Here is a 27281-nt window from a genome sequence, read left to right as displayed (position 1 = left end):
TCCTTTTGCAAACAAGTTTTTTTAATTGGTCTATAAAAATGTTGTGGGATTGGTTCGGTCTTTGAACATTCTCACAGAGATTTTTGCAATTATCAAATAAGATTCACAGTTAAAGGGTAGGGAAAAACCTATGATTTCCTCCTACTGTGCATGATTTCATAAACACATTTCATTTTTTTTTCTAGAAACATCCCCTTTCTTACAAGCTGAGGTAGCACATGCCAGTCTAACAAGCAAGAGGCAGCTGAGGCTGGTAGGAAAATGGAAGCAGAAGGCACTGCAACATTTAGGACTGAGCTGCTTTGCTCATGGGAAACTAGCAAGACCAGGAGTTTAACAAGGTGGTATATGAAAAGTTTAAGAGCTCCAGCCTCACTGGATGGCGCAGGGGGCAGCTGTATTAAGAACCAGCTGGTCTGGAAGGAAAGATATCTGTGCAAGCAAGCCACAAATAAAGCATTGCTGAGTTTATGCAAGCTTAAAAACAAGCCTTCAACTTGGACACACTTGGTTGTGTACCCCTATCAGTTATGTATCCTACAGCAACTGAAGTTCATCAGGCCTAACTTAACTTCAGTCAGATCAGCTGCATGAACAATTTAACTTTCGCAGTTTAAAAGGTGGTTGAGTGTAGATGATGGAAAATATTAACCATGACTCAGGGATCAAATTACCATAATTTGGAGTAACAGCAGAACTACTAGCGTATCTTCTGGTAGCAGAAAAAGACTTGTCTGTATTTAGATCTAGTCTACCGCCCATCTTTTCCAGTGGCCAGAAACAGCTTGCTATATCTTCATTAATAGTTAGCTGGGCTTGGTTCATACCCAATAAATGACTAAATGCAACATTTCCCCTTCCCTTTTGATAGTAGGTGGCACTTTTAAGTTCCCAGATTGATGATGATCACCTTGCTTGAAGGAAAGCTCAAGTGCAACTGGCTAGTAGGCTCAGGAACCAAGAAACATAAAGAGAGTGTTAAAAATATTGCTTTGGCAATAGCACAATGACATCCAGCAATTTTTCAGGACAGATATCTGCCCCAAAGTATCCACAGTCATGACAACATGGTTCTCAAGAATCTGCTTTCAAAAGCAATATGCATATAGGGCATCCATGGAGAAACCAAATGTATGTAGTATGCAGATAATATTGCCATGGAGCCACAGGTGGTGAAGGGCTGCCTGTAGATAAGTAATTCAAGGCATGGAGAGAGAGTGTGTGCACACACAAGTGTGTTGAGTCAAAGGAAACACAATTGAGTTTCATGGTTTGTGTAAATTATGCAAATTGAAAAGATATAGTGGTGCTTTTTAAAATTTCACAGCCTATCCTGCAACTCTTACTGCTATGAAAATCACAGGAACAGACAAACTTCAGCCCCTACTACCTCTGGGATTTCATGAGAAACTACCTACTCATTTTAAAGTTGCAAGTCATAGCTCGTAAGAGCTACAAACTTTTTTTTAAGAGGAAGAAAGCTAAGATTCTCCCAGAAGGTGAATTCTACACAAACATTCTGGGGCTTGGCAGGGACATTTGGTATCTGGAACAGCAGCATACTAGTATATCACATTATCCCAAGGAAAAGCAAGACCCCTGAAGTCAAGACTTGCTCATAAGCAACCACTAGTCTCTGGCAAACTCCAGGCCTCCTCTTAAGAGCCCCCAGACACAACAAGCAACTAGTCTGAAGAAGCACAGCCCTAAGCAACTAAGTTCAAGGGATCTTACTCCCAAGTAAGTATGACTAAGATCACAGCCTTCATTAGGATTGCCAGAGGGCAGGAGAAATTATTGCTTCTGATAGTAAAAGCAATGGCACAAACATCCTCTGCCTGCATTGTTCATGTATATACTACTGCTTTGAATGCTTGTTTTCCTTCCCTCCTGCATGGTTTCATTGCTACATTGTATGCTTTCCCATACCCACATGCATCCCAGGTCATGCTAGCTACAGTATACCCTTTTCTCTGTGAGGCCCACTTTGGATCACAATGGCAATGAAACCAGATTAGGTATTCCAAGCAGAGCCGGACAGGAGCTGACATGAGGTAACTTTCTGCTGTGGACCTAGCATGCATGTTTCCCATTTTTCAATGAGATAAGCTCTTGTTTAGACAAACATGCTGGGAAACAGTGAGCTCAAAAATGCAAATCCTTTCCTCCCCAAAAGGGTTAAGATGAGACCACTAATGGGTATTGTCCTCAACTGTTTGTCTTTCTGTATAGAACTACAGAAACAATAGTTTCAATGCCCCCAAAGGACAGGATTGGAACCATGCTTCTTTCCATTTGTACAATTTGAGAGTCAGAAGGGAGGGGAATCCATGTAAATATGAAATGAGTGAATATGAAAAACCAAAGGAACATCTTAGCAAAGGACACTAACCGTAGGGCAAAATCCATGCAAGCCTGTGTGATCACAATGCAGCTCTGCACTGCTGGCAGATGATATTCAACACTGGTGAAGGGGGAGAGAAGACTGACTTGTGGAAGCTGCCTCAGCTGGGTTGCAAGCTCAGCATAGCAAGTGGCAATGTTTCCAGAGCTGGACCACAACTGTAAACCCAAAGATTCAGAGGCAGACATACAACCAGCAGGTCCACTTGGCAAAAAAGCCAAGCATAGGCCCAACTCTGCCTTAAGACAAAAGGAAACAGCCGTCTATACCACAACAGGCATCCTCTTTCCTCCTCATCTTTCATGACATAGCTTGGTCAGAGCACAAACCAGGTCTTCCCAGTAGTTTTACAGCTGTTGTTTACCTTCTATTACCTGAATATGGCTGGCTTTGATCTACAGTCTAGGCCAGCCTGGGGATTCTGGTTTCAAAAGATTATTTTAGTCACCTCTGCCAAGCCATTCACTCACAAGAAGTGTCCCACTCCACTTCACGGAGAGCTTTACAGCATTACACTGAAGCAAGTGGGATGGTCTCGACTGCTGAACAGGATCGCAAAGAGCGGGGCCTTGACTATCTACTTCTGTTCCCCCGTGACAATGTTTATTAATTCTTTATTGATGACATTTATACCACATCTTTCCAGAAAAATGTTGCTCCACATTTCTTGAACATTGGGCAGAAAGCCTCAAGAAGCTAGAGTCAACAGATAGTTAATAGAAAGATACACACCAATTGCTCATTCGCCCTCATACCTGCCCAATTGTACACCTCTGCAATAGCAATTACACATGCATAGGCACACTACCCCCCCAAACCACACTGCACAGGCCAGCCCTTGGTTCAGTCCTGTGGGACATGGGTGTGTGTGTTTGGGTGGCCCCTCTCTCTAGACATTTAGCTGAGATAGAGCTTGTTCCCAACCCTGGCGATCATGTGCGTGCATGCAGCTTGTGCAAAATGTGCATCTAACATAGATAAAACTTCTTTGCAAACCAAGAAGAGGGAACTGGCTTTAAAAACAAGTTGGGCATTATAAATGGTTCTCTCAAATGGGATTAGGAGATGCCTACAAGGCTACAGAAAAGGAGATGGTTTCTGCAGGGCTCAGGAAAGCCTTTTTCGACAACTGTCAGCCAGTGTGGCCAGTGGCAAACATACTGGGAAATTCCAAGAGTTGTAGTGCAAAAAAGGACTTAGTGCTACACAGCTTGTTCAAGAGCTTGGGGTTTCTGGGAGAACTATAGGGCATGCAGCAGGTTTGTAACAGTTCACTTTAAAAATAGCTTAGAACTAGAATGCTACAGGATTTACAACATCATCCTGGATCAGCAGTTTTCCAATTGCCCTTATCCATAGCATAACTGGAGATAGCAGTCTACATAATGGGATCGTCACCTCCTGAAACACCAGAAGACATGGCCTTCTCTCTTGGTACAGGACTAAACTGATGGCAGAGGAACCATGATTATGGTGAGGTGGCCATCTAGTTCCTGAAGCAGCAGCCACATAGTGCCAGTGCCCAGACCCTTAGTTGATAGCAACAAGTGATGATAAGCACCAGGAAAATGGAAAACGTCAACTGAATTTTATCTGATTTCACTATCTTGATAATTCCCAAGATGCCTTAGTCACAGAAGTTCCTGAGAGAGGACACACAGCACTGGAGGTCCAAGTGGCATTCGAGTATAAATTTAAATCAATTAGGAAGTTATGCCACCCTGGATTTTAGAGATCATTTTGGTAGCCTATCAACAGGAAATATTTATTCCACACACACGGTGATAAAAAAAATACTCCCAATGGGGACTTCTACTTTCTCATTTCTAAAATAATCTAGGCTCCAAGAGCCATCTCTTCCTTAGCCTTAATTTGGCACTCATCTTCCAAGCTTTTTTGCCTTCAGCTACTTAACAGCCAAAAAAGGCAATCACAGCAAGGCAGACAAGGTGCCAGTCTCCTGCACATAGCCTAATGGGATGAGGAAAAAGACTCCAAGCCTGATGGTGCCATCCTGGTAAAACGTTTGCAGCCTCAAGGCAGCAACTATTAAACATCCTTGGTTCTCCACCATCTCCTGTAACAGAAGCCAGACATTGCCCTGTTATCCTGCCTGGCATCTGCTACTTTTGCATTCCCTCCATTTGACTCCAATCTGTTCAGAGCAGGATGAAGCCATCAGAGGCCCACAAAACCAACCCCAATGAGACTGTCAGGCAACAGGTACAGACTCTTCACCCCTACATCCTTCCTTCTGTTACCAGAAAGCACCCATGGCCAGGTGCTTGTATTTTGTTTTAAACTCATGATTTAAGAGGCACAGTTTCCAACAGATCCTTCACTAGGCACAGAAAGAGATCCAGCTAACACCCAAGAGTTTCTGCCTTCTCTCATCTGAGAAGCAGGATTGGCACTGTCCGCAGCCTAAGGCAGCCACACTGGGATACATGACAGGGGAGGATGAAAGGAGGGCTAATCTTCAGATTTTAAAAAGGGGAAGAGAGTAGAGGACTTCAAATAAATCTGTGCTACAATATATATATATATGTATGTATGTATGTATGTATAGTATATGTATGACCCAGCATAAGAGCATGGCCAGGCAAGACAGCAGGTGGAGAGATTGCTCCAGAGGTAACACAACAGCCTGGCCCCTTCTTTAGGAATAAGTCTCTTTCATCACACCAAGCCCAGTGGATAAATTAGACAGGATAACCAGGAGAAACCAAATAAATAGATAAAAACAGGAAGACTGGGAAAGCCACACACTTCCCCAGCACTAAATGTCAGTGCAGCCACCAAAGTAATGGAGGTAAGCCTTCACGTCTGATGGACCTCGTGGAACATAAGCTCTCGGGGAATGCGAGTCTCCGGACCGAAGTTTTTTGCTGCTCGCCGTTCAAAGGCTGCCACCATCTGCTTGACCACCTCATCAAAGAAGACCGTAGCCAGCTGTGAGTGCAGCAGGGAACGAAACTCAAAAGAAATCTAGGGAGAAAGAGAGTTTAAGACAAAGAAAGAAAACTGGGCACATGTTAAGCTTTAATACTGAGTCCAGGATGCAGCAGTCACACTGCTAGAAAAACATTGGTGGTCTTGAGGGAAAAAGCTCCTTCTCTGGGTGCAAAAGGGAAGTCAATGGCTCCCAAGTGCAGTTATGAAGGATAGATCAGGGTGAAGGATAAAACGGTATGCAGTGCAAAGGTGTTGTGCAAGGATGTTCAGGATTCCTCCTTTCACAACATCTTCAAAAGTACCTATGATGGCAACACTGGGGGTTATACCAATATAAGCCACCTAGAGGATTCTGGCTAGAATCACAAAGGCCTGTTACAGACTGCCAAAATAAAGCTGCTTTGGGTCTCTTTGGAGGTATGCTATTTAAATGATGCATGGGTCCTAAGAGTCCGGAGGTTATGCCAAAGCCACACTCCATTCCTAAGCACTGGAGTGCAGCTTTGGTGCAGCTTCTAGATTCTTAGGATGTATGCATCATTTTATATTTGCACCAATATTTGCACCGATTTTACTGTCTTTTCTTCATCCTTTCGTACCTGTTTAATTTACCAATTTTGTTAATTGTACATAATCCTCCTCTTACTGATTTTTTTTAAATATTTAAATTATTATGTATATATACATATGTGTTTTTTAATTATTTTATTATTCTTACCTTGCAAACCTATCAGTATAATGTTTCAGTCCAATTTGATTGATTTTTTCCCCTCAAAATTCATTATTTTTTCAGAAAATTATCTACTCTTTTCCAATCAGCCAAGTTATCAGTTTTTCCTTTTAATATCATAGTAAGCCTATCCATTTCTTTTAGATCCAAAATTTTTTTTATCCATTCCTCTATGTCAGGGGTTTTTTCCTTTTTCCAATATTTTGCTATTAGCACTCTGGCCGCCGTCACCAAATACAACATTATTTTCCAAAATTTCTTTTCTAATGTAGCGCCCAAAAAGGATGTTATATTCAATAAAAATAGTTCTGGGATTAAAGGGATTTTGATCTTAAGCATTTTCTGTATTGTCTGATGAATGTCCTTCCAGTATTTCTTGATTTTTATACATCCCCACCACATGTGATAGTATGACCCTCTTTCCGTGCCACATTTCCAACATTTATCATTGCCCAATCTGTACATTTTCGCTATTTTCACTGGGGTGAATTACCATCTATTGGACACCTTTAAATAATTCTCTTTAAGATCCTGCGCCACTGTGAACTTACTGGTACGTTTCCATGAGTTTTCCCAATCCTACAATTTAATTGTGTGTCCTATTTCCTGAGCCCATTTCATCATACTATCCGTTATTACTTCTTTTTCCAGTTCATATTCCATCAAAATTTTATAAATTTTTCCTATTTTCCCTTTTTCTTTGGCCCATATTATTTTATCTAATACATTTTCTTTCTTTTCAAATCCTTGTTGAGTATAGTCTTGTTTGTATTTAGATTTTATCTGAAAATAAGCGAACCAATGTATATCTTTACCTTCTTGTTTTAATTCTTCTTTAGAAATTTTGGATTTGTAATTACACTAGATCAGTGGGAATTCACCTGGAAAAAAAGACTAAAATATACCTGTAGTCAGAGTATTAAAGAAAATTTCTATAAGATCTTCTTTCGCTGGTATCTGACTCCGGAGAAAATTAGTAAAATGTTTAATAATGGTAATAACTTATGTTGGAAATGCGAAGAAGTTCAGGGTTCACTTTTCCACATGTGGTAGACATGTGAAAAGGCAATACAATTTTGGAAGATGATATATTTTGAAATCCAAAAAATCCTGAACATCAAGCTCAAGTTCTCTCCTAATGTATTTCTACTTAAAGTAATAGACTTTGAGTTGGGAAAAAAATGTGGTAAAATACTTTTTTATATGCTATCAGCTGCAAGAATAATATATGCCCAGAACTGGAAATCGAAGATAATCCCAGCCAAAGAAGAATGGATTTATAAACTCCTAGATATGATGGAGATGGACAAGCTTTCAAGAGGTCTTAAAAATGAAAAATACAACATATTTAAAGAAGACTGGACTGATGTCATCAACTTCCTTAAAAAGGAGTGGGGGAGAGATGTAGTGGTGGGAACAGAACCCCTGTAAGCATTGACTGTATTTTGATATCTCTGTTAATTAATCATTGTCAGATTTGAACAAAAATTAGACTAACCCCGACGTCATTTATGTTTAGTTTTTAAGTGGGATCTTCTGGCCTGGTGTACCCAAAAACAAAAGCTGTACAGAACTTGCTAGATGTTAAGCATGGTTATAAACCCTTATTTTTCCTTATTTGTTTAAAAGATAATGTATGATTTAAAAAGTGTATGATTAAAAATGGACTGCTAGCTAGGAAGTAATGAAGGAGGAAGGTATGTATATCTTTAATGCATCAAGCATCTTAAGCTTGGAAATTGAATAATTACTTTTAGTTTTATTATATGTATATGTTTTTATTTTTTTAAAAACTCAATAAAGACTATGTTTTAAAAAAAAGATAATACCAAAATCCTAGAGTAACTGATAAGGTTTTCCATGTATTGGCACTATCTTGTTTCACCCTAGAGAAATCCAACCAATTTCTCTAGCATGCCAATATAACCTTGGAGATACCATCCTAGAAAAGATGGGCAAGCAAGTGGGCAAGAAAATTCCTTTCTCCCTAGTTTTTCTCAACCTCCGATGACTAAGATGGTACCATCCTCTTAGTGAGTGTCCCCAAACAATGGCACCATCTTAGAAACTCTTACCCAACAAACACAAGAGGAAGAAGGAGACTATGGTGCTTTGGGGATGGGGAAGAAGTGTGAGAGTCACACTTTTATATATGAAGCAGCAACTATGCCCTGTCTCGTGATGAGATTGGCTCTATTCAAAAACAAGGTGTTGTTTCATGAACCCTGGAGTGTTAAAAATTAAAGAGGAGAGGCACCCCACATATTTGGATCATTTCTGGCCAGGGGAGGAAACACAGGCCCATCAACACTCAATATTTATACATGAAGGTTGCAGGGGCTGGAAGAAGCAAATGTCCCATAGCAAGTATTCACACCTCAGGGAGCAGACTGCTCAAGGTCACACCCATGAAGCCAAGTCAGGGCTCTTAGCCTCACTTGCTATGAGCCAGGGAGTGAATCCAAGAGGCTCACGAGTCCTGCCTCTTGCACAAGCTCTTGTTCTCTAGACTACTTGGGCACAGGAGGAAAAACATTTGCTTCTTTGACTGTTTAGGCCTTGGCTGAGCACTGTTTCGGCAAGATAAGCAGATAAGATGCTTTTTAAAACTTTAACTCTCCAAATCCTACAGCCAATATGGCCAGTGTCAATGCTGGCAAGGGGGCTTTTGGGAACCATAGTGCAAATCTTTTTTTTTCCATTATGAAGCAACCTTCCCTGCCCTGCTTTACAGGGGCAAGCCTGCTCCCAACACCAAAGGCTGAAGGACCCTACATGCAAGAAGAGCTGAGCATGTTAGGAAACATTAGAGTCCCTTTATGCAAAGTGATCTTGCTGCACCTTTAAGACTAACTGTTCAGCCAAATGGAGTGGAAATCCATCAGCCTCTTCAGGACGCTTACCCAGCTACAGACATGATCCTTCTCAACTCCGTCTTAAAGGTGCTGCAAAATCCCTCTGCTTACTGATATTCAGGACTAATATGACTGTGTCTGAATTCTACCCCCACCAAAGTCCATGTGCGCTTACTGAGAAGTCCACTGTGCATGTGCGAGGGTAACCTGGAATGCCTGGGCTGAAACGCCAGTTTGTCTCTAGGTGGTTGAAGAGTTTTCCATCAGTGCAGACAGCCTGGATGGGGGGAAGAACAGAGGCAATATCAGAGATGCTCCTTACTATGCCCGCACTCAAATGCTAACCAATGTCCAACCTCCTGTCCTCCTAGTTCCAATTGCAACTCTGTGGTCACAAGCAACTGCCTATAGAAGGGATGCACCCTTCTTCCACATTATACCTGAGCAGGAAGCAGGTGAGGCTCCTTAGCACCTTAATCTTTCAGATTTTTGCAAAGTGAGTTCTTGAATACTGGGCCTCCAAGCAGATCCACCCTGCAGATTCTCACAGCCACTGAGGGCTAGTGCTTTATAAGGTGCCTCTTGTTGCCAACTGCTTCTCTTAATGCCAAAGACTCCTCCCCAAAAGGAGGAGATTACAGTCGGGATAGCATATCAACGTGCAGCTCACCTTCACCAAATGGGGCCGCACCAGTGTCACAATGGATGTATAACGTTCCATAACCGGAGGGAATCCGACTTCCAGCTGGGCTTTCACATGGCCTGTGCGCTTAGAAACCACTACTGACTTCTTGCACCATGGAACAAAATCCTTGTATTCGTCCACATTGGACACAACATCATACATCTCCTGCATAGAGTAACTGCAAGTAAGGGGAGAGGGAATTCAGAAGCCATATTAACATCAATAATTTGAAGACAACAGTGTGATGTGTTCATTGCAGGGGGGAAAATCAACCATTATCTAACTGAATGAATGTATTGACAAGAAAGTATGCAAACACAGTATGGGTGCAATCACAGATCTAAATGTATATGTATGTATATCACAGGATACGGAAACTCTTCTTTTTTCAAACTTCATATTATCATTCTCAGAACATCCAAGACAGAAAGAAACAGTGTTGTCTTCCAATATGTCACGTTGCCTCTTAGAGAAGGAAAAGACAAGAAGATGCATATTTTATATTCACTCAAAGATGCAGTTTCAGGAGAGTGAAGCAATGCATCAGAGATGGACTGGAAGTATCAAATTGCTGGAGAGGAAGAATTGGGAAGACAACAGAAGCCAATGAATTATAACGAGAGACGAAGAACACTCTTTAAGGCAACATACCATCTTTCCTATACCTATGTAGGAAGTGTAAAAATCTAGATTTATGGTGGGTTCACACCTTTTCTGGCAACCTCAGGTATTACTAGCAAAACACAAAAAAAACAAAAACAAACATACTTATATATACTACGCAGAGAAATCTGGGAAATAATTAAAAGATAAGAGTCATTTGGGATGCCACTTATAAGTGTGTGTGTGTGTGTGTGTGTAATCTTTTCCCATGTTGGGAGCTTTGCTACAGAAGGAGTTACAAAAGTTCAAAATGAGGCAAACCTCTAAAAGTGCTGTATTTTACATATTCTTGAAATCCTCCAGAAGTGTTGTTATGGCCACCAGATAAGCCAGTCTAATATAACTCTTCAGGGACAATTATCATGTCATGTCTCTTGCATGAGAACTTTTCAGAAGCCCCTCTATAATTGCTGGAAAAGAGTGTCCTGACAGAATAGATGAGAAGCCTGTGTACAGAATTCTTATCAGATGGATCTCTCTGCCCATCATCATCAGGATAGACAAATACATCATTCTTTGCTGTTCTACAGCAATGTAGAACAGGATACAAAGGCTTCAAACAGTATATGGCAGAGGGACATAAATGAGACAAAGCTTGGCATGTAATTTTAAAAAGTACAGTTGGCCCTTCTTATACACTGATTTTTTATACACGGATTCAAGCATACAAGGTTTGAAAATATTCCAAAAAAGTATAAATTTACCTTGATTTTCCATTTTTATAAGGGACACCATTTTGCTATGTCATTATATTTAATGGGACTTGAGCATACACGGATTTTGTTATACACGGGGGATCTTGGAACCAAACCCCAGCGTATAACAAGGGTCCACTGTATTGTTATTCAGTTTCGTTCAGTAAATTCTTATCATCTCTCAAGAGTGGGCCCTCCATGTCCACAGAATTAACCATCCATGGCTTGAAAATATTTTTAAAATATAATTTTAAAATGTAAAATATAATTCTGCTTGGCAGGGGGTTGGGTAATGAAGTGAGTGATGTTACCTGTGTTTAAACTGGAATTTGAATAACAGTTTGCAGTCCTGAAAATGTTGAAGATCCTGGTAGATCATAAGCCAGATGTTCTTATGGACTCTTCCAGCTCTAGAATCCTATGAGTCTATGAATTTCCAAAAAGCAAAGCTTTTTTTTTTTTTTGACATTTTATATAAGGGTCACCATTTTACTGTGCCACTGTATTTAATGAGACATGAGGATCCATAGCTTTTGGTATCCATGGAAGCAAACCCCAACAAGGCAAACTTATCATGGAGTTTTCTTGGCAAGATTTGTTCAGAGGAGGTTTGCCATTGCCTTCCCCTGAGGCAGAGAGCATGTGACTTGTCCAAGGTCATGCAGTGGGTTTCATGGCTGAGCTGGAAATCGAACCCCGGTCTCCGGAGTCATAGTCCAAAACTCTAAAAAGCTATTAACAGGACATCCATCACATCGTATAAACTGGAATTCCCCACTACAGGGTGTGGTGATGGTAATCTAGTTAGATGCTTTTAAAAGCAGATTAGACCACTTCACAGAAAATAAGGCTATCACTAGCACTACTCATGATGACTGTATGTTGCTTCCAGTAACGGAAATATTGTACCTGTGAGAGGAGGTGCTATTATGTTCCTATCCTATCTGTGACTTCCCATTAGGAATCTGGTTGGCCACTGTGGGAAGCAGAAGACTGGTCTTAATAGGGCTTTGATCTGATACAGCAGGAAGGACCTTTTTATGTCTTTACTCACTATATCTGCTAGCAAAGCAGGTGAAAGATATCCTATAGGGCTAATCCTATAGACTATCTAAACAATTAATATAACTACAATTCTTTATGTGAGGCACATCTGCTCACCCAATGATTCGCCTTTCTGAGTATTCCTTTCGTTTGTTGGTGAACGGTGCTGTGAAGTTGATAAAACTCCGGCTGTGCTGAGTAGTACAATCCAAATCAAGACTGCTAGCAACCCGGGGAGCTCGGATCATCAAAATCCCACAGGATGGCATGTACCTGAAACTGAAAGTTTACTGCAGTCAGTTTGGCTCAGTGGTTAGGAAATTCAATGCACCTGCCCAGAGAGATTAATTTCAAAGGCACCAATTCCTGACCATCTAACTAAAACCGAAACAGGATAATTCATCTGAGACTTTACCTGAGAAGCTACAAGGAAGACTGACCTACCAGAGTCTTCTGGATTTTACTTCTCTACATGTATCAGTAAGAGAAAATCCAAACACCCCTAACATGATCACCTCCATGATCAGGAACATCAACCAACTTCCACAGTACTAAAACCTCACCTATGAGGAAATGGATTTCTAAGGATGACTGTGGCCTTCACAACGTTTTTGGGCTACAGTTCACAGCAACACAAGCAAGCACAGATAATGGTGAGGGATTATTATTATTATTATTATTATTATTAACCTTTATTTATGAAGCGCTGTAAATTTACACAGCGCTGTACATGCAATCCTTTTAGTTAGACGGTTCCCTGCCCTCAGGCTTACAATCTAAAAAGACATGACACAGAAGGAGAAGGGAGTGGTGACGGGAAAGGGTAAGAGGTCCAGCAGTTCCTCTCAACCTCCGAGGCCTGGACCAAGGCAGATGGACTGGAGGGAGGGCTTGGCTTCAAAATGGAAGGTTAATCATTATCCAGGGAAAATACATACTCACAAGTAGGATAATGCATATACAGTACATAGCAATACAGGAATGGATCGATAAACAGCCAACAACAGAACATCAGATAGTAAGCGACAATTATGCGATGCCTGGGAAGGCATCTCTGAATAGGATGGTTTTCAACTCCGTTTTGAAGCTGGTTAATGAAGTGATGGCTCTTGCTTGTGGAAGAAGAAGGTTCCAGGAGTGAGGGGCAGCAAGTGAAAAGGGGCGAATCCGGGATGGGGCAGAGGAAATCCTGGGCTGAGACAGGAACCCTTGACTACCAGAACGGAGGGCCCTGGTGGGAAGGTGAGGAGAAAGAAGGTCTGATAAGTAAGGAGGGGCCAGCCCATGGAGGGCTTTAAATGTCGACAGCAGGAGCTTATACTGAATGCGGAAAGGGAGAGGGAGCCAGTGAAGGGATGCCAACACAGGATGAAAGTGAAAGTTGAAAAACATCAAGAAGGCCACAGTTTCCTATCCTTGATTTTGAAGGTCTTACATAATCCCTACAGACAGACAAAACAACATGCATGCACATCCCCCCACTCCCAGAATAATTTCTAAGAATGAGTCTTTACTGCTGTGGATTTATATTACCCACCTGGCAAGCAGTGCAGACTATTCAGCAGGTCAGAAGTGGGGTATGCTTGGTTCATCAGATATTTTTGGACTGCAGCTTTGATTTGTTTAAACCAGTGATTTAAATCAAATGACTTTTTAAAAAACTCACTCGTTTTTTTAATTGATTGCGGTATTCATCTACACACACATACACACAGTCTAGCTATTTTTACTATTTTCCAACTCTCTTACTGAACAAAAATGACATTGAATTTAAACATTTTAACTTTAACAGTTTATAGGCAGTTGTTCATTGTTAGACCAGTATCCAGTGTCTATTACTTCTTTGTAATCACTTTATTTCAAAGTGCAAGAAATAGCATTCAGAAACAAATTCTTCAATTAACATATGTTCAACCAAAACAACTCTGAAAATACTTTGTATGTTTTATTAAGTATAGTCTATATATATATTCAGATTTAATAGGCATAATATGTATAGTCACCCCTCCATTCTCATGGACTTGAGATCTGCAGTCTTGAATATTCACGGAGCGGAGACCTCCGTTAATTTCAATGGGGTGTGCCTCTGTGGTGTACACTATGCATGCACTTGCAGGCACATGCCCCACTCAAACCTATGGGGTTTAAATAGCAGCAAGTTTCCGTTTTCGTGAGGTGTGTGTGTCTGGAACGGATTCCCCACAAAACGGAGGGCCAACCATAGTTAAAAACTGGTGTTTTAATGAAAGATGTAAACCATATCAAAGCCTAATACATTTGAATTGTTAACGTTAGAAAGCATTAAAACATGGTTGATCAAGCTGTCTAATACATGAAATAATGCTTCACAGTACACTCAGCAGGATTCAATTTTTTTTCATTAAAACATTAATGCAAAAAACAAACAAACAACTGGCTTAAACAAAAAAAGCTGGTTTAAAAAGAAACACAACAAAAAACAATGGGCTTTTTGGTGTGTGTATTTTTTAAACTATTCCCCCACCAATCCTGAACAAGGGGCTTGCTTGAGTGATGCTCAGGACCTTCTCCAGTACCAAAGTGATCATAAAACACACAAGCAGGGATTTGTTTGTTTTCCTCCTGAGAGTATGATCCCAGAAATAGCCAGACTATGAGGCAAGGCAGGAGTGCTGCTCAGGTGATATGGTTTGGTTACTATTAGGCATAGCCTGCCCTGGAGCAATCAGGCACCTTTGTACAGCTCCTGTCCACCCACTGTGGGGGTTTCACAGCACAACTTCCCAGTGGTCAGCAAGGGAAAAAGGCAGCAGACATTGGGATTTACATAGGCTGGCCCTTAACTCATCTTTCTTTGGGATCAGGCAGAGAACACGTCTGTACAAACTTCGAGCCCTAGTTGGAACCATTAGTTACTCCCATTAAACAGGAGGTGGTGATTTCCTCTTCCACATCTCCCAAGCCTTGTTCAAAATGTCAAAGGAAAAAAAACATCAGACACGGTATGCCAGGACCACATTTCCTTCTGCTTTGATCAGCTTCTCTCTCCCGATTATACAATGGTCACAACTAAGCCCTCCCACTGAGTCAGCTGAGCTGCCCTGTCAACCTATTAAGCTCGACTCTCCAACAAGAAAAGTTGTAACCACAGAAGGAGAAATTTAGGGTTTGGATTTTTGTTTTGTTTTTGTACTGGAGGAATAAGATTATCTGAATTAATGAACCAAAGATAGAGGAGGCATACCATCATCCTATCTGAAAGATCAAGGAAATGAAAATCCCTACATATTTGCTTCTTCCTGCCACAGCCCTAGATGATCACTGCCACCTCACCTCAGACCCATCATGCTCTGCCTCTCAAAGTTAGTTGCACTAGGGCTTCCAAGAAAGGGTGCTCAACTTTTTCCACCCCAAGAGGCGCCTTTAGCTTTGGCTGGGGTGCAGGCACAGAAAAATGTGTGCATGTGTATGTGAGCAGGCACACAAAAACAGATACACATGTATAGCAACAGCAAGTACATTTCTATACCACTTATCCATGCGCTTAAGCATGCCCTAAGTGGTATACAATGTGTAAGCTAACTGCCCCCAACAAGTTGGGTAATCATTTTAGTGACCTACGGAAGGATGCCAGGCCGAGTCGACCCGGAGCCCCTGGATGGTATTGAAATCTGAACTCACAACCTTGCGGTTTGTGAGTGAATGGCTGCAGTACAGGCATTTAACCACTGCACCACCGGTGCTCCTTTTTCCCTGTATGGGAATGCACACATAAATACTGCCTCATACATAATGTTTGGAGGCCCCCATTTAACCACTACTACCTGTTCTTGTTAACTGCCCTCAAGCTGTCCCTGACTCATGGTGACCCTGTGGATGAGATATCTCCAAGCCCCCCCCCCCCACCTCCCCCTCCCCGCTTAAATCCTTCAAATTTATTCCCGCAACCCCCCCTGATTGAGTCTATCTGGCATGTGATATTCCTCTTTTGCTTCCCCCCTCCTTTCCTAGCATTACTGTATAGCCTTTTTCAATGAGCCATGCCTTCTCATGATGTGGCCAAGTACAACAGCCTCAGTTTAATCATCTTGGCCTTCAGGGAAATTTCTGATTTTATCTGCTCAAGGACCCACATGTTTGTCTTACTGGCTACTAGCAGCAGGTAAACAGCAAACTCTGAAACCAAAGAACAGCAGTTCTCCATCTGCCCCACCACAACCCAGAGCCTTTTCACAACACACAATTATACACTATGATTCCACTTCAAGTGCAATGGATGTACCCTATGGAATCCTGGGGTTTGCCATTTGCAATTTGGTTGGAGGCATCAGAGGAGCTTCTTGGCTTTCAAGTGCACCTCCCTGAACTGCGAACCCCAGGGATCCATATGATAGAACCATGACAGTTAAAGTGGAATTATAGCACCATCATTCTGTAGCATGAAAGGGTCTCCAGTTATGGGAGAATGTAGGTAGGGTCCCATCAGCTCTGGAGCTTGCAAACAGAACAAGCAAGCCACATGCACCCCTAAGCCACAGGTTGTACAACCCTCTGACCTTAAAAGTCTTTTCCAGAAATGAGAGAAAAGAATCAAGGCATTGCTGTTGTACTGCATCTACTGGTCCTTTAGCTTATTTGTATGCAGCAAAAGAAGCACTTCCAGGGCAACTATATAGAGCAAAACCTGATGGTAGAGAGAGCAAGAGAATGACCCAACAAAAGGAGTAGAGGTCAACCAGGGTCTATTTGCCAATGTGACTCATCCCCTAAAGAAGTGCCCATTCGAACTGCAAGAAGATGATTGGCATAATCAGGGATAAAGAGGCTCTAGTAAGAAAGTTAACAGTAATAGCTGCCTAGCAGGTTAGCTGGGATGCAGAGTCTGGAGCTCCGCCAAGGAAGTGCTTGTGAACAGTACTATTACATAAAGAGGTTAAAGCCAAGGAAATCCAACACAGCACTGCTGAAACCTGGTGTTCTTAAGCTGGATGAAACAGGTTCTAGCCCTCTCCAGATTGAAACTCTCCAAACCCATCAGCCAAGAATCCATGAAGCAATGGGGTTCAGGTTCCCCATCCCCCCATACATGGGTGCACGACCTTTTAATTTCTGCTCTCAAGCCATCCCTCAGAGCTCAGGAGAGTTTTCCCTGGACCTTGGCCCTAGTTACAAAATCTCAGGCTGGTGGTGCCTATAGTGGCTCAGGCTTCAAGAGACTGGCACAGCAAACACATACAAGGAAAGACACACACACACTGCAAAGCCACCGTTTACCTACCCAACAAACACTGCAAGACATGCAATTCAAGTGCCCCAGATATCATCAGCAGATATTGTATGCATAGACCCTTTCTGTCTTTATTGACAAATGGTTTGATCATTTCCAAAAGTCTCAGAGGCCTTTATGTGGGAAATCAACTAAGCCTAAGCAGGATTTCCAGCTTCGAAGATTGAGTAATAGCTCTGCAGAAGAGCTCTCACATGAAATGTATGGAATTTACCATCAACACCACACCAAACCAGACGATGCTGTAATCTTCCATAAAACAACAGCCTATTCTTTACCACAGTGCTGAGCACCTGTGGTGTGTTCAAGGGGCATTTTCTTGTCCCTGGGACAGGCAGTCCCATAGACTGTTAAAAAGCAAAAACAACAAACATGGAAATGTCCACTTCTAGTTGGGGCGGGAGTGTTTTTTTGTTTTAATTAAACAGAATATGGGAAGCTTCCAGGAAAAACAGTTCACTTTTGAGGATAGGGAAGGGCAAGAACAGACAAGGGAACATAGAGTGCTGAAGGGCCCTGGGGTTGCATACAGCCCCACGTTTTGTCTACTTCTTGCTCTATCACTTCCTTTGTAAGATTCCCTAATATTTGCCAACTACATTTCAACCCAGCTTTTTAATTCAACAGGTTCTCACAATAGGTCAAATTTAAATCTACACCTTTAAAACCAGTCCAATTTAAATCCACAACTTTAAAAATGAATCACAAAATCAACACAACTTTGACAGCTCTGCCATACCTCTTTATTTTTATTTATCTTGCCTTTCTCCCAAAGTGGGACCCACGGCAGCTGACCCAACTAGGGGTTCTTGCAGCCTGCTAGGATGTTCAAGCACAACTCAAAGCCTTCCAAACACACACAGGATTGGAAAACCTCAGCCAGCATCTTAGCAACTTCCATGCAACACAATCAGAAAGTAACATTAAACTGATGAATGCTACTCATCACTCACACTCTAATTTCTGAAAAATGAGTAGAGATACTGTTCTGCATTGGAAAAAGGGTGTTGGGTGTAAAATAATTTCCCTTCTTTACTAACAAGCATTAGATTTGAAGCAGAGAAGCCTCCAGTGGGGAGTCCTTCAGAAGTTTCCATTTTAAAATAGTATTAATTGGTTCTGTATGTTTACTAACAATTTATTCCAAAGAAAGCCAATCAAGGTCAACAATAAACACACCAAATGACATCAATTACACTGAAAGCATTGATCCGTATTTTGTATTTTATAATAAGAAAAAAGGAGTTTTCATTGTGTCTTTCTATTTGTTCAAATGAGTGACTGGAGTATTAACAGTCTACTTTCTCTAGTGTCAAACTATCAATGGCTGCCATATTTCACCCTTCATTTGTTTTGGGATTCAACTGTCATTACCCAGGCAACATGGCCAATGATGGGCACTGTTGGCCAAAATGTGTTGAAAGCACTATGCTGGGGAAGGATGCTCCAAGTAGAAGATATTCATCAAAATAAGACATCCTCCTTCCCCAAAAGGAAAGTCTTCAGAGCACAAAATGAATTAAATATTTCCTTTAGAGGGAAAACCAATATTGCAGTTCAATAGCCTTTACAAAAAGTCTATGAGGTTTTGCTCCAAGCCAGATGAGAGCAGAGACAAACTCTGAAACTATAACTGTCCTTAAATAACCCAGTGAGCTCACATATAAAAGATGTGAACTAAGGACTTCCAGCTTCTAGGTCATGTTCCCACTACTACAGTACCTGATTCCACTAAGTTGAGGAAGGACACTACAGTGTTGTTCTTCTTGCAGCATACAACTCTGTTCAAATGCTAAAGGATCAAATGATTCGCTTGGATGATGTAACTCACTGGAGAGCATCCACACGCTAAATACCATCCCAATTCCTCTTAATCCTGCCTGGAAGAATACAGCTGCCACTCACTGTGGTTGCAACCTCCATATTCTAGCATTTCATACAAATACAAACAGGATCTTCCACCAAAAGACATTACACTGTCATAGCTAATGCCACAGACCTGAAACCTCAACTTTTCCATTCCTTGAAAAATCAGACATTGCACTATGCCAACATACGGTTCTGGGAGGGTTCTATTACACCATGTCTTGCATTTTATGTTCCATGGGTCTCTGGCCTTTGCTTCAATCAAGCAGGGCTAGACTATTCATGATAGGCGCAGATATCTTCTGGATTACATGCTTCGGGATTACCAGTTGTTGGGGAACATGAATGGGTCAGCACTATTGCCTTCATGGTGTAGATATCTGTCTGGCCACTGTGAGTACAGAATGCTGGGCTAAACAAGCCTTTGGTCTGATCCAGGGCAGTGTTTCTCACATGCTTACAGCATTTTCCACAGGCTGGTCTATTAGCATAGTTAGAGAAAACATGGCTGTGTGTCCATTTGCAATTTCCTGTGCATTTTATATGCATTCACATTGTAATCTTTCTGTTTAGATGTTTGTTTAATATAGATGTTAATTTTTAAAAAATCAGTCTTATGGGAATACATTAAAAAACCACCCATGTCTTGAGTGTGGGAAACGAATCAAATAATTTTTGTATGACAAATAAATAACTCTCAGAATCCCATAGCATGGACAGCCATGACCCTGACCAAGCTGACTGGGGATTCCAAGAGTTGTACAGGTTGAGTCTTCCTTATTCAAAATGCTTGGAACCAGAGGTGCTTTGGATTTCAGGTTTGTTTATTTATTTATTTATTTATTAATACCTGTATTTGTATATATGTACATGATGAGATATTTTGGAGATGGGCCCCAAGTCCAAACACAAAACTCATTTATATTTCAAATACAGCCTATACACATAGCCTGAAGCTAATTTTATACAGTGTTTTTAAATAATGTTGTGCATGAAACAAAGTTTGTGTACACTGAAACATTAGAAACCAAAAGTGTCACTATCTTAGCCACCCATGAAAAAAAGTTTGGTTTTTGGAATATTTCAGATTTCAAAACGTTAGGTACATGTACAACCTGTAGCACTAAAAGTATTTTTTTTTACCCAGCTCTAAACAGAGTGAGCAAAAGTTCACAATGGAATTCACTTTGTTGGTATCATCATCTCTTCCTCAGCTCTGAACCTCCACAAGATGCCACTGCTGTTTACTAAAGAAGTAGTCACTAACCATCATCCTTAGCAGAAAGGAGGAAACAAGGACAATTCTGCATTGAGCAGCCAGCATTACATGCTAAATTTGGGGAAGTGTCTGCTTCATCCTTGCTAAAGCTAGCACAAACCTACTGAACTCTAGTAACTAAAGACTATCAATTTTTTTAAAAAAGCTACACATCTCAAAAAGTTAACTGTTCAAATTTTGTGTTTTCCCCCTGCTTCCATCTCCAATAGGTCACTAAATAAGTTAAAGAGAAACCTTCCATAATTTTCAACATCACTAAAATTTACACAACTGCAAATAAGAACTGGTCCAAAGAACATCTCTACGGCACGAAACAAACCGCCCCGAAAAGGTGGGCTGGAGGTGGCCAGTTTTCCTCCAGAGGGATGCCACAGCAGTCAAACTGCACGATGTCCCTCTGCCTCAAAAGGAACACAGAAAAAGCGGCTTCTTCTTTGGATGCCGCATGGACGTCACAAGTGTGCCATCGGCGACTTCTATATGCAGCGACTTCTATATGCTATGCGTCGCTTACATCACAATGGCGGCATCCCGTCCATACGGGGGCTTCCATTATGACGATGCCGTGACCTACTGGAGTTAGCGACCATATGGTTGGTGTGCGGTCCCTAACCCCAGAATTGCCGCCTGGATGTCGCTTCTTGTACCAGGCCCAAGTTACCACCTAAGCAGTAGGTCCTATAGAATGGTATAGGCTTATATTTACTATCCATCAATATAAACTTTACTGTTCTCTTATGCACCCACTGGAGTGGACAAATTCGTGTCTTAATTGTAAGAACAAAATCCCAAAGGACACATTACACAAAATGACCAGAAATAATGAGAATATTTAATTCTGGTGACAATTCTGTTTAATTCTGGTGAAGAGGCAGCAGGACCACAACTTCCATCAGGCCTTGGGGATTCAAGGCAGTCCACCAACAACTGGAGAACATGATCCCTATTCCTCTACTACAGCTACAACACATTTGTAAAACACTGCCTGTAACAGCAAAAGGAAAAGTAGCCTCTTTCAAAATAGGACCAGGCAGTATCATGTGCTGGGCACAGCTTTAGAAGAAGCTCGAAAGAGAGGAATTTCTACCTAGGTAAACACAACATACAGAACACCTGCTGGCCTGCCTGGTTTTTTTAAAAACTCACCAGATATGAGGTGTATGTGTACAACCTCTTTCCATGCATCTCCTCTTTATTACAGGAGCATAATACTTAGAGAAGGCTAAATGTCTCACAAAACTACAGTCTCCCTGGAAGCCAAGATTACTAAATTGAGGCTGTCATACTTTGGCCACATCATAAGAACGCAGGAATCATAGGAAAAGGCAATAATGCTGGAGACGGTAGAGAGCAGGAGAGAGAGACCACATGCTGGATGGATAGACCAAGGTCTAAAATGCACTGCAGATATAATCCAGTTTGAGACTGCTTTAACTGCCCTGGCTCATTGCTAGAGAATACTGAGAGGTGTAGTGTATTGTGGCACCAAAGCTCTCTGACAGAGAAGGCTAAATGTCTCACAAAACTTCAGTTCCCACAATTCCCTAGCACTGAGCCAAGCCAGTTCAAGCAGCCTCAAACTGGATTATTTCTGCAGTATGTTTGGTACCTAAGTCAAGGAGGTCAGACCTGGGGCTGCAGGACCTGAGCAGAGCAATTGAGGACAGGAGACTGTGGGGATGTCTCATTCACAAGGTTGCCATAAATCAAACTGATGGCAAGTAACAACATATCCAAAGGGGGGTGGGAGAATACGTATGTTTCTCCCCACTTGCAGTTTTGGGTTTGTTTTTTTTTACCAAGTCTGATTTCTCCTTCCTTGGAGATGTCTCATTCACAGGGTGCCATGAATTGGGGGAGACTCCAGGGCAGTTGACAACCATCACCACCCACTTTTTAAATCCCTATCCTCCTCCTGTGCTTCAAAAAACAGCTGCCTGGAGAACAGAGGTTCAACAGGTCAGTCTTTTCCTAACATAAAGGTAGGGAGGGGGAACCTTCACCTGTTGAATTTCTGTAGAAAGGACAGACAGAGCTTCTAAAGAAAGGTGGTCATTGCTGTTGTTGTGTGCCTTCGAGTCATTTCTGATTTACGGTGACCTAAGATGACCTTAAGGTAGATGGGGTTTTCCTGGCAATGTTTGTTCAGAGGGGGCTTGCCAAGTTGCCAATGCCTTCCCCTGGGGCTGAGAGAGTATGATGTGCCCAAGGTCACCCAGTGGGTTCCATGGCTGAGCTGGGACTCCAACCCTGGCCTCCAAAGTCATAGTCCAATACTCAAACCTTTTAACCAAACCAACTTTGTCCTCACGCTGTCTGAAGAGCCAGCTCAAGACATTTTGCTGCCTGAGGCAAAGAACATGATAATGCTCCCCGCTTTTGTTTTTTTAGCAAAATCCAAACAGATTGGCAACTGAACCTTATTTCTCCTAAGCTTTTGTGTGCCTTTATGTTGTTTCCGACTTATGGTGAGCCCAAGGAGACCCTATCGTGGGGTTTTCTTGGAAAGATTTGTACAGAGGAGGCTTGCCATTGCCATCCTCTGAGGCTGAGAGAGTGTAACTTGCCCAAGGTCACCCAGTGGGTTCCATGGCTGAGTCGGGATTTGAACCCTGGCCTCCAGAGTGGCAGTCCAACACTCAAAGCACTAAAAGTAACAATCCTAATCACACCCTTTTGCTGGAGAGCTCTACTCTTCTCTGGCCATCCTACCCCTCCCTGCCTGGGAGACCAAGGAGGACAATGCCCCACAAAATGTAGGACACTCAAGAAAAAATCAAAACCTAAAAACACCCATATCAAGATGTAAAACCATGCTTCTCGGTCTTGCTCAGAATGGAGGATGCTTTGGAATTCCTCCTGGGCAGAAGGTTGGAATGAAGAAAAGGAGGACTTGCCTGGTCACCTTGGAAAGAGAGGACTATCTATCCAAGTGAATTATTTAAACAGTGGGCCATGTTCCTGCAGAGAGGCCTTGGGAGACCAGAGGAGTCCTCGAATGGTTGACTCCTCTGGTCTCCCTGCCTCTGGGGCCCTTCCCTGGAAAGGGGACCAGAGGTCCTCATAATCGTAAAGGAAGATGGGGCACCGCAGAATGGAGGACCTTTTAGAAGAGTGGTCCTCAAACTGTGTGCCCTTTGAGAGATTTTGGACTCCAGCTCCCAGAATCCTCGGCCACGTTGGCCAATAGCCTGGGATTCTGGGAGCTGGAGTCCAAAATCCCCTTAAAGGGTTCAGTTAAGACTCATAGGAATCGAAGTCCATGCTTCTAAGGCTCAAAATGGAGGACGTTTTGGAATCCGAGGAGGAGGAGGAGGACGCGGCTGCTCCCCACCCACCTGTTGCCCTTCCTCCCCTTCTCCCACCGGTCCTCACCCTCCAGCCGGGGCCGCCCTGGCTCTCAGCGCTCCCCGCGCTCCCGCTTGCCAGACTTCCCGGAGCCGGCGGGCCGCCATGAAGGGGGGAGCCTGGCGGAAGCGTCCAGCCCTCCTCTCCTTCCCTCCCGACTGACTGGCTGCCAGCCGCCAAGACAGACGCCGGCTCCTCCGGCCTCCCTGACCTCTCACCCCGGCGACGTCACAAGACGTCAAAGCGGACGCGCCACCGGCCGCGGCGCCTCCTCTTGACGTCATCCTCACCGCGGGGGAGGGGGAAGAAAGGAGGGACGAAGGAGCGGGAGCTGGCGCAATGCATCCCGGGAGTTGTAGTCTTTTGGGGGGGCGACCAAAGTGCTGCTTTGTTATGAGGGAAGGTTTCCCTTCAAGGAGCCATTGTAAAATCAATCAATCAATCAATCGATAAAATCGTGGTTTGAGGTTTGGACTACGACCCCCTGGAGGCCAGGGCTCGGATCCCAGCTCGGCCATGGAAACCCACTGGGGCTATCCATATGGGGGAAATAACCCGGTTTGGCCCCGCTTTAACTCTACGTGGCTCAAGGCTATGGAATTCTGGGAGTTGGGGTTTGTTGTGGGGCCCAGAGCGGTGAAGAGGAGGTTAAGAGGTGGCATGATAGCCCTGTTTAAATGCTTGAAGGAATGTCATATTGAGGAGGGAGCAAGCTTGTTTTCTGCTGCTCCAGAGACTAAGACACAATGGAGCAATGGATGCAAGCTCCAGGAAGAGAGATTCCAGCTCAACATTAGGAGGAACTTCCTGAGAGTGATGAGGAGATGATCACACCAGCCAAAAAGATGGGAGCCTGGCGGTATGCTCCTGTCAATATCATGCCATAATGCGATCTCACGATGTCGTGTGACGTCACAATTATCCCCCAATTATTTTCTGTGAATAAAAAGTGGTGCTAGAATTCCTCTTTATTCCTGGGATAATTGTGGGATAACCATGACACTGTGCGACGATCATTGCATTATCACACGACATTGATGGGAGCATACCGCTCCCCTCCCGTCTTCTTTGCCAGTGTGATAATCCCTTGGGAGCTGCTGTTAGACAGTGGGACACGCTCCTTCCCCAGAGAGCGGTGGGGTCTCCGTCTTTGGAGGTTTTTAAACAGAGGCTGGATGGCGTCTGTCTCAGGGGGTGCTCTGTTGGAGAGAGTTCCCACATGGCAGAAGTGGACTGGACTGGGTGGCCCCTGTGGCCTCTTCCAGTTCTATGATTCTGTTAATAAACTTTCTTAGAAAATAGCATGCTTCATAAGACTCATTGAGAGAACTTGGGGAAAAGTTGGTACGACACTATATACAGGTAAAAACTAGGAATGTGACCCATTAGACACTTACTTAACACAATAGAATTATTTCCATGCAGTGAGTGAGGATTACTTTCCAGTCAATATGGACAGGATTATGCTATAAAGAGAAGAAAAAAAATATCAGTATAACTCATAACCAAATGGGGGGTTTCTCTATATATTGGCAGAACTTCCCAGAATCCCATGAGGCGTTGTGGGAGCTGTGCAGAGTGGCCATTAAGGCTGTCCTGGAGGTGGAGTTGGGCATGGCATACATACAACGCGTGCCCCAACTCTGCCCTCATGGTGGCGCGATGCCACACACCACTCCACATGGTGCATAGTGTCACGTCACTCTGGCACTACGTTTACATGACGCAGTGCCAAAGGAGCGCCTTAAAGCCTCAGCGCTGCAGCTATTACGCCCTGCAAAGGCCAGATTGGGGCCGCGGCATGCGGTTGCTGCAGCCTTGATCTGGGGAACATGGAGGCAGCTGTAGGCCATAGCCTGCACAGCCCCGTGGTCTCTTTTTCTGAATGTCTTCCAAATGTCTTGCTTGCTCTAGCTGGGGATCCTGCATTGGGGTGGGAAGGTTGGATGGATAGTTTATGGTATGGGGCCCTTTCCAGATCTGTGATTCTGTTCTTCTAAAGAAAGTATGGTGCTAGTGGCTGAACGGACAGCTTTTCCCTCCAGGTTTAGAAAGATATTAAAATAAAAGACATTGATATTAGTAAGTAAGTAAGGGTAACACAACAAAAAATATAAACTATTATCACTGTTTCACAGGACTCTGGCCTTGAAATAATTATAAAATCCTGAGCAGTTGCTTTGAACCTAAATCTCTTCCCTCCCATTTTAGCAGGCATGGATATAGAAATATAAACGTCAGCAGGTTTGCCCAGCTACTTTCTTCACAGCCTAAATCCAGCTGCTAGTCCTTCAGTAGATCCACTGAATCAATGGGATTTACATAAATGTTAATTTACCTTTCAGTAATTCATTCAATGAGTTGATTCTTTTTGGGACAAGCAGAAGGATTTACATCCCCTCTGACGATCATAGTTTCTTAAAATGAAAGGGTGGGTTCATTATCAGAAATTAATGAAATGATCTAGAACTTTTAGATTGCTAGGAAGAATTTAGCTGTAGCTCTTTTTTACATTAAAAATCTCCAAAAGCTGTTCTGCTTCCAAAACAATACCTGATGTCACGTCAGTAATGGAGGGAATAATGGTTATCAAAATGGAGTTTAATCCACACAAAACGGAGACTGTGCTTTCTACTTGATGGGGTTATTTATATTTCCTTTGAAGGTTCAGGTTTACAATTTGTGTGTAATGTTAGAGTCAGGTATGGACCTGTTAGCCCAGGTTTGGGCAGTGGTCAGGAGAACATTTGCACAACTAATAAAGTACACCTATCTCTAGAAGCTCTGGTCATGCTTTAGTTACATCCCATTTTGCTAGCTCTAATGTGTTTTATGAGAAGCTACATTTGAAAACAAAAATCTGACAATTTTGCAGAAATTTCGGCTACTCCAGAATGCTATGGTAATACTATTGACTAGGACCAGTTATAGGGTGCATGGACTTTATCACATGGGGTTTTTTTGCAGCTCTGATCTGATGTGACTGCAGGTCCAACAATGTGAATTCACGCGATGTATTATATCACATGATTGCTTTCTATGGGGGGTTGTTCCGTGACGCTTCTGCATTGAATCCAAAGTGACTCCTCATTTTGTTGAATTTGGTATTAAGCGAATTCACAGACGTTGCTTCCAAACTCACTTCGATTTCACTCCAAATTGGTCTGGTGTGGAATGCAACTTTGCTTCCGTCCTGGTACACCTCCCAAACCTCCAAGGTCCCACATTTCCCATGCTGCTGCGCTGCAATTTTGCTCCATTTCCTTCTGGTGCTTGGAAGGGTACATTTAGATGTAGATGACAGAGGTGAAGGGAATGAAACAGGATACTGGAGGGAGAGATGAGAGCAAAGGAGGGGGCCACCGGAGGCTGGGGTGGAGGCTCCAACTCCCAGAATTCCATAGCCTCAAGCCAAAGACCCCACAACAAACTCCAACTCCCAGAATTCCATAGCCTCGAGATGGGAGCAAAGGAGGGGGCCATCGGAGGCT

The 27281-nt window shown here is 42.8% G+C and overlaps 1 protein-coding gene across 1 annotated transcript; it reads right to left on the bottom strand.

Moving 5' to 3' along the window:
* On the bottom strand, positions 1-24006 carry COQ10A (coenzyme Q10A). The gene is made up of 5 exons (XM_042452237.1): positions 23818-24006; positions 12149-12310; positions 9615-9807; positions 9120-9221; positions 1-5392 (listed from the first exon to the last, which is right to left on the bottom strand). The coding sequence occupies exons 1-5, from the start codon at positions 23895-23897 to the stop codon at positions 5225-5227; spliced, it is 705 nt and encodes a 234-aa protein (XP_042308171.1). The 5' UTR covers positions 23898-24006; the 3' UTR covers positions 1-5224.
* Positions 24007-27281: the final 3275 nt, after the last annotated feature.

This window comes from Sceloporus undulatus, chromosome 2 (assembly GCF_019175285.1).
Source record: "Sceloporus undulatus isolate JIND9_A2432 ecotype Alabama chromosome 2, SceUnd_v1.1, whole genome shotgun sequence".
Taxonomy (NCBI): domain Eukaryota; kingdom Metazoa; phylum Chordata; class Lepidosauria; order Squamata; family Phrynosomatidae; genus Sceloporus; species Sceloporus undulatus.
The sequence above is the reverse complement of the archived record's forward strand: the minus strand, read 5'-3'. Positions and strand labels throughout refer to the sequence as shown.